The sequence below is a fragment of the Crinia signifera genome, chromosome 6, assembly GCF_055691185.1.
Source record: "Crinia signifera chromosome 6, ASM5569118v1, whole genome shotgun sequence".
In the NCBI taxonomy this organism is placed as follows: Eukaryota; Metazoa; Chordata; class Amphibia; order Anura; family Myobatrachidae; genus Crinia; species Crinia signifera.
The window spans coordinates 131421988-131436838 of NC_139222.1; the positions used below are offsets into that span (position 1 = coordinate 131421988).

The 14851-nt window shown below is 45.0% G+C and overlaps 1 protein-coding gene across 2 annotated transcripts in view; it reads right to left on the reverse strand.

Moving 5' to 3' along the window:
• Positions 1 to 14851, reverse strand: part of MED24 (mediator complex subunit 24) — a 103688-nt gene that overhangs the window by 15494 nt on the left and 73343 nt on the right. For both annotated transcript variants that reach the window (XM_083147233.1, XM_083147232.1), the window contains exons 17-23: positions 13701 to 13882; positions 12165 to 12264; positions 11107 to 11282; positions 9520 to 9784; positions 7128 to 7309; positions 6908 to 7001; positions 6085 to 6187 (exon numbers count right to left, since the gene is read on the reverse strand). In XM_083147233.1, coding sequence (XP_083003359.1) covers positions 6085 to 6187; positions 6908 to 7001; positions 7128 to 7309; positions 9520 to 9784; positions 11107 to 11282; positions 12165 to 12264; positions 13701 to 13882 — 1102 coding nt within the window. The remainder of the gene's footprint in view (positions 1 to 6084; positions 6188 to 6907; positions 7002 to 7127; positions 7310 to 9519; positions 9785 to 11106; positions 11283 to 12164; positions 12265 to 13700; positions 13883 to 14851) is intronic.

Here is a 14851-nt window from a genome sequence, read left to right on the forward strand (position 1 = left end):
TAGGCAGGCGACTCTCCTGCGCTGTCCAGCGACCCTGAACCGACTGAGAGTTGCAAACCGCCCCCCAGCCCCGAAGGCTGGCATCCGTGGTTATTAGAATCCAAGATGGAATCCAAAATGGACGACCCTGGGATAAGTTGTCCGCCTTCAACCAAGTGAGAGACAGGCGGACCTCCGGAGATAGCGTGATCACCTGACTCTTCAGACGAGAATGATCTCCTGACCATTGGCTTAGAACGCACAGCTGAAGCTGTCGCGAATGGTACTGTGCATACTCCACCATGTCGAATGAAGCGACCATAGAGCCCAACACCACCATGCAACTGTGCACAGAGACCCTTCTGTGACTGAGCAGGGAGAGAATCTTTTTCTGTAGAGAGTGGATCTTGCTCTCCGGCAGAAAAACCCTCTGGAGCTGAGTGTCCAGCAGAGCGCCCAAGTGGACCATCCTTTGAGAAGGAGTCAGAAATGATTTTTTCCAGTTTATCTTCCAGCCGTGAGATGATAGAAGCGTAATCGCCAATTGCAGATGACTCTGCAATAGGACTGGAGAATTCGCCACGATCAGGAGATCGTCCAGGTACGGGATCAATCGAACCCCCAGACGGTGCAAGTGAGCCAACATAACTGCCATCACCTTGGTGAACACCCTGGGAGCCGTGGACAGTCCGAAGGCCAAAGCCCTGAACTGGAAGTGGTCCTCCTGGATGGCGAACCTAAAAAATCGCTGATGGTCCAGCCGGATGGGAACGTGGAGGTACGCGTCCTGGATATCGAGCGAGGCCATGAAGTCCCCCGGTTCCAGGGATAGAATAATGGACCGAAGAGACTCCATACGAAACTTCGGCACCCGCAAAAACACATTGAGCGCCTTTAGATTGAGAATCGGTCTGTGAGAACCGTCCGGCTTGTCGATCAGAAACAGAGTGGAGTAGAACCCCTGCCCCCTCTGTTCCTGAGGAACTGGAACAATAACGTTCGAGTCTAAAAGGGATTGGATGGAAAGCTGTAGCGCCAGTTGTTTCGCTGGTTCCCTTGGAAGACCCGTGCGAAAATAACGCTGAGGAGGGGGAACCCGGAACGTTAGGGCATAGCCCCTGGAGACCACCCCCCTTACCCAAGCATCCGTTGTGGTGTCGCACCACGTCGGCGCAAAGGACAGGAGACGGCCCCCCACCCTGGGATCCCCCGGGTGGGGCCTCGCCCTGTCAGGCTGCAGGCTTGTCAGTCTGCTTGGCCGCTGGGCGTCTGGTAGCCCAGGGCTGCTTGGTGCGGGGTTTGGCTGTTTTGGAGGCCGAGGCAAATCTGGCAGAAGATTGACCTCTGGCCTTACCCTGGGTCCGAAACGTTGACTTCTGCCGGGGAGGCGCCGCCGAAGGCAAAAATGCCGTCTTAGAGGCCACCAGGGTAGTCACAATTTTGTCCAACTCTGGACCAAACAGGGTATCCCCCTGAAAGGGGAGAGCCTCCAAAGCCCTCTTGGAATTGTTATCCGCTCGCCAGGACCTAAGCCACAAAACACGTCTAGCAGCAATAGTGGCTGCGGAAGCCTTAGAAGCCAGGACTCCCGAGTCCAGAGCAGCCTCCCCCAAATACAAACTAGCCTTTTGTATATTCTGTACGTGGCCCAGGAGAGATTTGCGACTAGAACCATCGGACAATCCCGACTCCAACATGCCCGCCCATTCAGAAACTGCCTTGGCAACCCATGCTGCTGCAAGAGAGGGACGCGTGACTGCGCCCACCTGTGAATAAGCAGTTTTAAGGAAATTTTCCAATTTCCTATCCAACGGGTCTTTTAAGGAAGAAGAATCCGGAATGGGCAGAACTGAAGACTGCACCAGCCTAGCCACATGAGCATCTACCGGGGGGAGGCTTCTCCCACTTAGCCCTCTCTGAGGGAGGGACCGGATAGAAAGAAGTAAGGCGCTTAGAAAGCTGGAACCTTTTAGCCGGCTGAGCCCAAGCTGTCTCCAATAAATCTTCCATATGGGCCGAAGGTGGAAACTGAGCCAACACCTTCTTAGGCCGCTTAAAAAGCGGGACCTTACTACTAGGAGCAGGGGCCTCATCCTCCAACTGGAGGACTGCCCTGACCTCCCGCACCAGTGAGTCTACCTCTGCTGAGGACAAAGTGTCGTCGGCCACAGTGGATCCGTGATCTGAAGTATCAGTAGACCCCCCTGCAGCCGAGTCCGAATCGGAATCGTGAGAATCCTGCACAGGACTCCTCTGCATAGGCTGCCGCCTGGACCCCCTGTCAGCCAAACTAGCCGTTAACCCCTGCACAGACTGTGCAAAGGACTGCAACCATGGGGGTTCTACATAAGCCTGAGCTGCCCCACCACTGGCACTAGCGACAGGGGGCAGGGGCGCAGGGGGAGCTGGTGCAGACAAGCGGTCAATAAGCTGTGTCATTACCTGAGTCAACGTCGAGGCCCAGGCCGGTTCCTGCTGGGTAGGAGGCAGAGGTAACGGGTTTGCTTCCACCGTGATACATCTGGAACAAACCTCCTCCTCTTCTTGAGACAGTACATCCGAACAGTCTCTACAGGTACGCTGCATTGGAGAAGGAGCCTCCTTGGTCTTCGCCTTAGGCATACTGACCGAGCAAACAAACAACACCAGCAGTTACTACCAGACACAGAATAAGCAAGTGTCCCTATACAGGAAAGGCCCAGGGGCACCACACACTTGCAGCCTTTCACACAAAAAGCCTTAGCAAAGCAATTTGTAAAGGGCAAATATATCACAGTTCGGCAAGCTGAATAGGAGACAGAGATTATGCAACACACAAACTCTGTATGGTGACAACTCCTTTCACCTGTAACAGACAAGATTGGCCTGTCTATACACAGGAAAGGAGACAGTAGCAGAGCTCAACAAACCAGCCAGCAGCAGGAGAGGAGAATACTATACCAAACCAGGCTCCAGGAGCAAGGTGTAAGGGAGAATTCCAGCAGCCTCCTGTCTCTATACCCAGCATGTGCCAGAATGGCTGCTGATTAGGCTTTTTAAAGGAGGAGCTGGAACACCTGGGGCTGTGAGAGGTAGCACTCAACACGTCCCCAGGGGTGGGGGAGGGACCTCAGGACATCCCATTAACCCCCTCAGGCATCAACCTCCGGGGACACACCTGAATAACAGTCCCTGGTGGTCTAGTGGAAGGGTGGCTACGCCAGACCCACACCGCCTGCCCCCCCGCTGACTCCCACAAAACGGGGGGGGGATCTGCTGCTAGACGCGGCCCCCTGCACGCAGGGAACCGCTGCTTACCTGTCCCAGGACGCGGCGCAGCTGCGGGAGCCTCCGGAGTGAAGACCCCGCGACGGAAGACCCCAGCCCAGTTGCCAGCGCTGCCGTCTCCGTCTCCGGGTGTAGGAGCTGCGCCGCTGACACTCACTAAAAGAGCAGTCGCTGCGGCAGCTCAGTAACCCTGGCTGTACTAACAGCCGAGAAAAAAATGGCGCCGCTCAGTCTGCCTGAGCACCAAAGAAAAAACTGGTGACCCAGGGTCAGGGGGCGGGATATGAGGGAGAAGGGAGGCAGGGAGCATGCTGGGTACATTTCTGTAACCCTTTGGTGCACGCTCTGCTACCTCACCTCTCATACCCAGCGTGAACTCCTGTGCCCCCTAGTGGATGATAAAGAAAAGTCCAATGTTATGTATTTTATGGTGCTAGATTCTTAATGGTACCTTTATTCGTCTGTAGATATGGTTTTAAAGATGCAAGTAAAAGTGGCAAAAAAATGGAACACAGGGCCTTATTCTAGTTCACTCTTTCTGACAAAATCCTTCTTAGATGGACAACACCATGTGCACTGCAGGGGGGCAGATGTAAAATGTGCAGAGAGAATTAGATTTGGGTGAGTTATTTTGTTTCTGTGCAGGGTAAATACTGACTGCTTTATTTTTACACTGCAATATAGATCTCACTTTGAAGTAAAACCCCACCCAAATCTAACTCTCTCTGCATAAGTAACATCAGCCCCACCTGCATGGTTTAGTCCATCTAAGAAGGATTTTGTCAGAAAGAGTGAACTAGAATAAGGCCCCATGTGCTTAGTTGGCCCAGTCGCACTAGTGGGACCAGTTCAAAGAAGAAAACATTTTACAGAAGTAACTGCGGCTTTTACAGCAATAAAAAAAACAGGAATACATACTAGGGGTACATAGGCAGGTGTTGGTGCCAGGCAACATGTATAGCCATGTCTAGAATATGACTGGGGCTACCCGTGCCAGTATCATTTCATAATATAAAGTCAATAGTTAATAATCTGTCAAAATGACACCTACCAATTTGTCTTCACAGTTTCCTCTCTCCATATCCAGCAAGTTTGAAACAGATCAATGTCCTTTTAAAAATTGCTTTTACTTTCTGTTATGACATCTTTTAGCACACAAAGGAATAATTTGGTCCGGCGAGTGGTCAGTGGCAGCACTTCACCTCATAGATAGTTTAATGTCTTTATGGGGGAATATTCTTCCAAAACCAGCATTGGGCTGGGTGGTATAAGATACAACATGGTTGCCGTCTCCTCTCCGGAAGAACCCTGGAGAGGAGACTGTCAGCAGCACTTCTGGCAGCGGGCTGATGGAGACATCATTAGTCCCTGCCCCCAGTAATGCAATCCCGCAATTGAGGGTCTCAGAGCAGGGGGCAAAATAGATGTGATTTGCCTATTTAGCCCCGCCCCCTCAGCCGAAAAGCCGTGAATTGCGGCAATTTAAACCTCTGCCATCAGGGAAATGCAGGGGTCCGCCGGTATCCGGACCCCCTGGTCATTCTGGGAGGGTAGGCAACCCTGAGATACTAGTACACCCCATTTAGCACAGAAGATGTTATTTCTGTTAAGGGTAAACCAGAGTCTGGTTAGGGAATGAGGCATTAACTCTATATGATGGGAAAGGCTTTTTCATTTTCTCCCTTTGAATTCAGTAAACAGATCCTTTAGCATATGTAAAAAGTATATATTGTCTTAATAGACATACACTATTGTATAACTGGTAAAGTTGCAAAGGATTTGAATATGACTGACTGCAAACTTGTTCCTAAAAATAATGTAGGGAACTCCTTAGAAATGAAAAAAAAAAAAACAGCAGAAGAGGAAATGGACTGTAGGAATGCAGAAATACTAAACTAATGTGTGGTTTTCATTTATTCACGATGACTGACGGCCCTTGAAGCTTAAATTGCCAAGAGCCTGCTCAGGTCCATTGTTTTAACAGAAGGGAATTGCCAGCAGTCTGTTGGAGGGTGTGCCGCCACTACCACCAGGAAGTTGAGATACATTTTTCAAAAAAGTGAAAGGATTAGTATGAAATAGGTTACACCCTTACCTATGGGAGCAATCAACATAAGCCGGACAGCAAATTAGTAACTAAAGAATTCCAAAGGCAAATGGAAAGCTCTAGAATAAAATTTCCTGTTTATGTAGATTACATTATGTTACAACACTGCCTTTTACTCAGCAGCCTTCTTTACTAATCTAATATCTATCCCTACGCAACCTCCTTCACTGGCAACTGGCACCATATTAACTTCCTCTATCACACCTCATGGTTTTCCCAACTACTTAAAAACAAAATCCACATCATTCAACAAAAAGACCACCTTCTCCATCACGCCCCATCCACACTCCTGGTTTTCATATTTCTTTTTTGAGATATTAAGGGGTGTACACACGGTGCAATTTTGTTTTCAATTCGATTGGGATTGAATCGGACGCCAAGCAAAACGCATTCAATTTGGACTATATAGTACAGATCTGTACTATATAGTCTTGCCTGCAAACCGGTTCGATATCCATTGGATTTCGCTTTGATTTTGATAAGCAACATTGAATAGAAAAATAGACCAAATTGAACGGTGTGTACGGGGCATTACTATAAAACTACCCCCACTGCACCCTTTCAAAATAGCTGCAATATGACTTTGTCTGAACTTCTTTCAGTGAACACCTGATTTATATACTGTACATACCTTAGTAAAGTACATATACACTCTTCTCAATAACACAACCTCCATTTACAACTGTTGTGTTGGAATGAGCCCATGAACTTGTAGGGAGACCACTACTTACTGGGGTTGGTTTGCACAGATACATGTTCCTCCTCATTGGAGCTGAGAAGACGCATCAGTTTGGATTGCTGTGTGTCATCCAGAGGAAAAAGGCTGCTGTAATCCTGCAAATAGAAACCATTGCATTGCCTTCATGACCATTAACGCCCCACAAAAAAGTATTACATTTAGGTATAACAACCATCCATCAAAAAGGGACAGAATAAGATATTTCTCATGTAAATAAAATGACACTGTTTCCAACTGATGGTGCCCACACACGGTGCGTTTTCCACATAGTTCATATAGCAAGCCAAAAAAGTCGGTGCAGGCAATACTTTTTGTAGTAGATCGCATTGTATCTAGTGCAAATCGCACGCTATTGTAGCATAAGGCATGCAATTTGAAAGATGCAATGCAATCTAGTACAAATCGCACATAGCATATATTGCACCGTGTATGGGCACCTTAGAAGATGAATGCAGGATTCTCCAATAGGCTGCACTGCAGAGTGGACACACCGATTCTATATGCACTGTAAGTGCAATAACATTCTATACATACAATGTAAAAAGATCCTCATCAACAGAAGTCTTGAGCGCTGGCTTTAATAAATTATGAGTAACAGTCATTTTGGAAACAGTCCAATTTTCCTTAAGAAATTCATAAGATTTAATGGAACCAATGACGTAATTCGTAGTTAATTGATACTTTGAATTCTCATTTCATGGTTGCCTTAACTTTGTGTATGGGAAGAATATACCCATTGTACTGCTTAATAATGCATCTATCATTGAAATCACTGCTGCTGAAGAAATACTGGACTGAATGCACCATGGACCCACCTCAATGTCTTCCCTATGTCTTTTCCTTTGTCGGGGAGAAGGCTGTCCTTTGCTGTGTATGGAGTAAGAAGTCATTGCACACCAGACAGAAAGCCTACGATAAAAAAAAAAACAACCATAATAAAGATGGACATCTAGCGCCATGCTAATAACACACAGCGGAGACAGAACTGACTGTTAATGTGAAAAACTGTAGCAGGAGAGTGAACGGTTTACTCACTTTGCCAGTGCCCGGCCTGGCGGGTCCATTAACGTGTGCCATTTGGCAGAATCTGTCAAAAGCGAAGGCAGAACATGTCCTAGGAGGGTGAGCGTGAGCTGTTGCATGTCCAAGCAGAAGATGGCATACAGCAATTCTACTGCACGCACAGCAAATTCCATCCGAGTTTCTCTCAGCAGCTCCTGCACAAAAGAGAGCGATTACTCACTTGCTGTACATACTATATACAGCCAATACTAAAGAGATGACTCCTTCATTAAAATGCTGAAGTTCATCCCTCACCAACAGTCTTCTGACATGTGAATACAGCCCTGAATTACCTGCTAATCATGCCCATTCTGGTGCTATATTATATACACAAGTCCATCTCAGGCATTTTGGACCTCCCATTCTGTACTTTGTAATGCACCAAAAAACATTCTTACACAACTACCAAAAGCAGCAATGTGGTGGCAGGTAAGGACAGCAGTGCTAATAGAATGAGAATAAGCAACCTTTTTTTTCCTAATAACTTTCAACAGGTCCTGGATGACTCTCTGACAGCGGGAATCATGATAGTCAGTATCCCAACGTCGGGATCCCGACTCACAAGGGCTATTCTCCCTTGTGGGGTACACGAACCCCATTGAGGGAGAACATAACCTGTGGCTTCTTTGCGCTGGCCCCCCTGTCGAAGCACCGGCAGTCGGGATCCCCACTGTCGGAGCCCCATACCGCATCCATTTCAACTGCTTTCCAGTTCTACAAGACAGGAAGTCATAAGTAAAACTAAAATTGCCTGCTCTAGGAGTATGAGGAATAATAAATATCCATATTCTATAAAAGTTGGGAGAATGACTAAAAATATGACAAAAGAGCCTGATCATAGAACTGAAATTCCATTTTGTATTGTACGTGCTTGCCAAACCTTCTCTGACATTAGTGTGAGCTAACAAGGTCTATGAAGCCAGTGTTACTACAGATGCAGTTCCAGTTTTAGACACATTACTTCTTGTGAGCAATGTTTACTTACAAATCTGTCTGCTTACTAAGCATATAAAGCAATATTTATCTCCGAACAATGGGAATCTATGCTATAAATGCAGTTGTTGTGCTTTGGCAAAAGCGTGCAATCCTTGTTTGCTATTACATTCATTCACTAATTGCAGTTTTACATAAAGTAATCCTTTCATTCTGAAATGCTGCACATAGGAAAAGGAAAGTCCTGTACTAAAATGTCCCATAACATAATATACAAGGTAAACTGATATGATGAAACATCTCAGCATTGTTTACAGTATATGTTATGAATATTTATCAAAGCTAGTCATGTAACATTTTTTCCATCAACTTCCTCTGATGTGTTGTTTTCATAGAACAGGAAACTGTAGATGGCATCGCCTGGGCGCTGTAAGCAGCACTGGGTCAAAATAAGAAAAATTCAGGCGAGACAAGTTTTATTACTATACATACACACACACACACACACACACACACACACACACACACACACACACACACACACACACACACACACACACACACACACACACCATAAATTCAAATAGATACATCACTTTCTCTATCTACGTCCTGATATAGCATTATGTTACTGTTAGTTGGTCTGACTCAGTCTGCTGCCCCTCCTCACTTCCAAGCTGATGCGCGCTCCTGTGGGTAGTTAACGATAACTATATCGTGTGCTGGGAAGTTCAAGGGAAATCGGTAACAATATCGCTCACGATTGCAATTCGTCAAGTGTGTGTATGCACCTTTACCCATGTTGTAAATTCTGTTGTATTTGCACTCTGGATACAGAACACTTGTGAGATTACCAGTTATGGCCTGCAATACCAAGCATGATCATCAATAGTTTAAGCACTGACAAACTGAATTATACAGTTGGCATGCGATGCGATTTTTAATTGTACAAGCACCCTGCAATGTTAAATGCACCCCCCCACTATCCACGTCGGCATGGAGTTGATTTTAGATAATGTGGCGAGCGCAGCGTGGCGAGCCCCGCGAGGGGATGAGGAATACATGTAAAGTAATCCGTGTCCCTGCGCTCGCCACACTATCTAAAATCAACTCCACGCTGACGTGGATAGTGGGGGTATGAAAAGGTTGGAGGACGCGTACCGCCGCCGCCCTCGCCACGCTTCAGGATGGCATTGATAGTGGGGGTGGCATTGACAATGGGGGTGCATTTAACATTGTAAGCACCCATCAGGGTGCTTGTACAATTAAAAATCGAATTGCATCGCATGCTATATTGCATGCAATGCGATTGTATACGATGTACTACGATCAAAACCAGGGGCGTCGTGCTTGGAAACAAGTACCGAATGAACGAACAAAACCACAATTACTACAAGGTCTGGAAGTACTTTGGGGTAACAACTTGCCGCACCTTCACCAGGTTGTTGCAGAACCAGTAGACTCCTCCCATATGAAGAAGAGTGTCGAAGATGTGAAGCGATCTGATGTCAACCCAGCCCTTCTCTAATGTGGTGCTGAAGGCTCCGTGTAAGACTTCTTTAATAGGCTTTTTGGGGGGTAGCCGGTGAACATATGGCACAGGCTCACTGCCAGTCACTGAAAATTTGATTTGAGTGGCCGTCTGCTGCAGGACTTCAGAGCACATATTCTCCAGTATGGAACTCATGATGATCACTCTGAGCATCCATAACAGTTTGTCAGAAGAATTAAGGAGATAGGGAGAAAACAAATGATTCAAATGACAGCGGGGAATTAGAACATGCAAGATGATGTCTGCAGTGAAAAAGGCAGGAGAAATAAAACAATATGCAAGTGATCTTTTATAAACAAGATTGCGGTGGAAGAGGACATGGCTTCTTGTAGACTGCACTATTTATACGGTAGCTTCCAGTAAGCATAAAAAAACAGATGAATACAAAACAGATCTACAAAGATATAAAACAGAATTAAAAGTTCTAAAGTGCACCACATTAGCAATATATAACATACCCGTCCATTATCTAATAGCTTACCACGATTATTTAGGAAATGTATGACTTCTGCCTTTTATAATTCTCCCCTTTCATTCAAACATAAAACCTGTGTAATTGCTTGGTTAACACAGGTCCAGGATTGGTGTAAAAGGGTCTACCCAGGTCATGAATCCTACCCTGGTCACTAGCATGGTCAACCCCAGCATGACCTAGGTAGATTGTGGCATGAACAGGGTCCTGCTATAAGTATATCTATCAGCCCTGGCAGGCCAAAGGTTCCCCATGACTGCACTAAAGACCAGTGGTCCTTTCTCCAGGAACCCCATTTAAATACTTAAACAGGTTGATAAATAAAATGGCTGCCCAAATGCTCAATGCAACCCAATGCTTCCTACAGTACTGTAGGTGTAGATTTACTATAGTTTCTAAAAATGAAAACTGAACACTGTCTATTTTAGAACCTTTAGTAAATCTATATTGTAATAAAAGACAAATAGTATAGGATTTCTGCACTTCAAAACAGGTGCAGCTGAAAGCCTGTGATAAATCACCCACTATCACAACAATAGAATACAAGATCAATAAACAGTGGCACAGACTCACCTAATTAGGAATACACACTTACACATTAACAAATTAAAGTCTTAAAAAATATGTATATTTCTTCTTTTATGGGATTGTTCCTAAGTTCCGAGGAATCCATAGCAGGATTGTGTCGTCACTCAAACCTTTTCACAGGGGTACATTTTTGTGCTCAAAGACAAAACTTCACACAACTCTCATGGTGCGTATCAGATAAAAAAAAAATAAACAACTAAACTGTACTTGAGTAAGTGAATCAGCGTACCAAAAAATGTGTAAGTGTATATTTCCAATTAGGCACGCTGGTGCCACTGTTTATTGATCTTGTACTACAGTATATTATAATAAACTCACCACCACTGCATTGGTGGCCTACTTTGTTCTGTGCTCTTACTTAAAATTCATTTAAAAAAAAAAACTATTTAAGAAAAAATAAATCTTACCGCTCATTGTAAAATTGCAATATGTTGTCTCCATACATGGATGTACCCAATTGGCGGATCATCTGCAAAGACTTATCTCTCTCATCTAGACCCAACATCCGAACATGAGCCACAAGCCAGGCTACAGCACACACGGCCAGGCTGCACACCTTTCCTTTTATATTGTCTGTAATTTTCTGCAAGTTCCAAAAACAGATGGACAGACATAAGTGCCTGTGTACTAGGCAGAGGTGAGAAGGTGCACTGATTTGTGGATTAGAAAGGGGTTTTAGAGCATGGGTCTTCAAACTGCGGCCCTCCAGATGTTGTGGAACTACATGTCCCAGCATGCATTGACACATTATTTCCTATAAGAGCATGCCAAAACTGTCAGGGCATGCTGGGACATGTAGTTCCACAACATCTGGAGGGCCGCAGTTTGAAGACCCATAGGTTAGAGGAACAGGCAATGATGTCTGTAGTAGGAAGAGGTGAGAAGGTGCACTAATGTCTACACTAATAATGTGATTAGAGATGTGTACACAGATGTCTGTATTAGGAAGAGGGTAAAGGTGCGTACACACGGATACATTTGGCAAAAGATCTTGGCGTTCCCGACCGATTGAAACGTCCAATCGCTCAAATTGTGTGTATGAACGATATATCGGACAATGCGCATACCCGCCGGTCGTTGGTAGGGGTCGATGATCTTTCCTGCATGCAGAAAGATCATAGACCAATTGTTTCATGTGTATGCACAATGAACGATTTGGTAAGGCTAATTGACTGACTCCCTCTCCCTCCACCATCGTTAAAGGTCAATCGTTTATGAGTAATCGTTTGCTCAATCGTTCATCATTGACACCAAATCGTTTGTGCAGGAATTCAGAGGAAATCGTTAACTAGATTGAATCGTTGGCCAAATATATCCGTGAGGATGCACCTTAAGAGGAATGTACTCAGATGTCTGTACTAGGAAGGGGGTGAGATGTCTGTACTAGGAAGGGGATGATAGGTACAGTATATACACTGATGTACTAGGAGGTGAAATAAAAGTCTAGTTAGAGATGGATTTATACCTGGATGGCTTCAAAAGTAAGAACTCCATTCTCCCAGGCATTATGAACCTCTAAGATTGCAGCAGGTATACTTAGACAAACTTCATGCCACTTTGTCTGACTGTACAAAATAGAGGAAAATACATTTATTTAAAAACAATAAAACATATTATATTATAGTATTTTCATTTTTCAAAGTTTCATTTTCATTGTGATTATTATTAGTGTGCAGATTATGGTGGTTATACCAAAGTGTAAATTATAAAATTAAGGGGGAATTAGTTAGCATTGCTGCCTTACAGCACTGACGTCATGGGTGCTATTAATATTCCCCCTGTGCTTTCGTGGTCTTTGTCTGAATACTTCATTTAAACATCCAAAAATAGATCAGTAGGTTATAATTGGCTCACGACAAAAAAACTAACCCTAGTATTATGTATATATGTGTGTGTACATACTGTAGCGGTCTATTTACAAAGCATTGGAGAGATATAAAGTGGTATGAGATAGTAGGGTAGATATATTAAGCCTGAAGAAAAGATAAAATGGAAGGACATGACGCACCAGACAATCAGCTCATCGGTCAAGTTTATGGGGGAGATTCAATCGCCGTCGAGCATCTACCGTGGGGGAGATGCTCGACGGGCCCTATTCAATGCTGTCTTCCCCGACAGCATTGAACAGGGTTTCCTGTCAGAACGAGCCCGACATCTCTAGCTGTCGGGCTCGTTCTGCTGAGAACAGCCGGGAAGTGACGAGCTGCCGGCTGCAGCTCGTCACTTCCCGGCCGCAACTCGCGGCCACGCCCCCTTCTCGTCCCGCTGCAGGCGGGACATTGAATCCCGCCTGCATGTTCTCGGTCGAGCTGACCGAGAACGGGACTGGGTCACGGCAGGCGAGCAAGCTCGTCTGCCGTGACCCGAAGATTGAATACCCCCCAAAGGATGGGTTGAAAAATTACAATTAGGAGCTGATTGGCTGGTGCATTATCACCTCCCATCTTACCTCTTTCTCCAGGCTTAATACATCTGCAAGGTTACAGGCTGTGTTTGAGGGGTACATTATCTGCCTCCACTTTATCTCTCTCCAAGACTTAGTAACTAGACCCCATATATTGTAAACTACACTGGGGCAGGGACTTATGTGAATAGACAAATATTCTCTGTAAATTGCTGCAGAATATGTACGCAATGTATAACCAACTTGTAATAAATGAAGATGCAACTGGATGTAGGCGCTATGCTACATTTGGAAGAAACAGACTGCTATGATTCCAGGGTCATAACACCATCATCCATTAACACCTTCATCTTCAAACAAATAAAAAATCTATAACAGGAAAAGTTGATGTAACAGCTTTACAGTAATTTCCTATTTGAAAATGACTAGAATGAGTGTATATTTCTCGACCATGCAGTTGCAATCTTGAAAATTAAAAAAAGCTGAGGCCGATAATTACAGGAACGCACATGGAAGCTATGACTGCAGTAATGACTGCAGTAGCAAGAGGAGGCATGGCAGCTATTTACTATATTATCACAATGTTACATGACATACACCAGTTTCATCTCTGTGGATGTATTCAGAAGAGTAACCAAGGCTTCCACTTTTGGGATATCAGGGTGGCGGAAGCAGGGATGCTCTGGGTTTAGGACTTTGCCCTCTCCTGGCATGCAAGTTTGCATCCAGCTCTCAAAGAATGGAGTCTCAGATCCAGCACTGCCATCAGACAGGATCATCTGTAACAAAAAGACAATGTTTATACTAGAATAAGGACATGTCCTGTCTGCCTCTACATGCAATGTCTTCCCAAGTGCCTGTGCCATCTGGCAAGCACAGACACAAATAAAGTTGCCTAGGTAGCCAGCACAGGGTTATACAGAGCTTTTACTATTTTGCTCGGAAATTAAAAGTGCCAAAGCTACTGTATTAATTCTGCAACCCAGTGTTCAACATGAATTAAGAAGAAAAGAGTTGAGGCAATACACACATTTTACTATATATATATATATCGGGTCGGTCGGCACTCTGGCTGGTGATAGTACGGGTCGCGGTGCCTTCCACAGAAATGAATGGATATACTTAAAACATAGGAGGCGGCACTCACGGATTTTGCAATAAGTAGATGTGTATTGAAAATACATAACAAACGTGTCACATTGGTGTCCCGACGTTTCGAGGGTCTAGGCCCCTTCTTCAAGGTGTGAGGTTCACACCTTGAAGAAGGGGCCTAGAGCCTCGAAACACTGCGAGTGCCGCACCTCCTCACCATATATATATATATATATATATATATATATATATATAATTACTCTTCTTAACAGTTTCTTATATAGCGTAAATATTCCGCAGCGCTTTACAGAGTATAGATGAACATTCACATCAGTCCCCGCCCCAGTGAAGCTTACAATCTATATTCCCTACCACATGTATACGCACACACAGACATTCTAGGGTTACTTTGTTTTGAGCCAAATAGCTCAAAAACCAGAATACCTGGCGGAAACCCACGCAAGTACTGGGAGAATATATAAACTCGGCACAGTTAGGGCCATGGTGGGAATCGAACAAATGACCTCAGCGCTGTGAGGCGGTAATGCTAACCATTACACCATCCATGCTGCCCCATACATACAGCGTGATGGCAGCAGATTGGGCATGTTGAAAATTACTTCAGAAGAAGTATGATAACACCTCTTCCTCTTTAC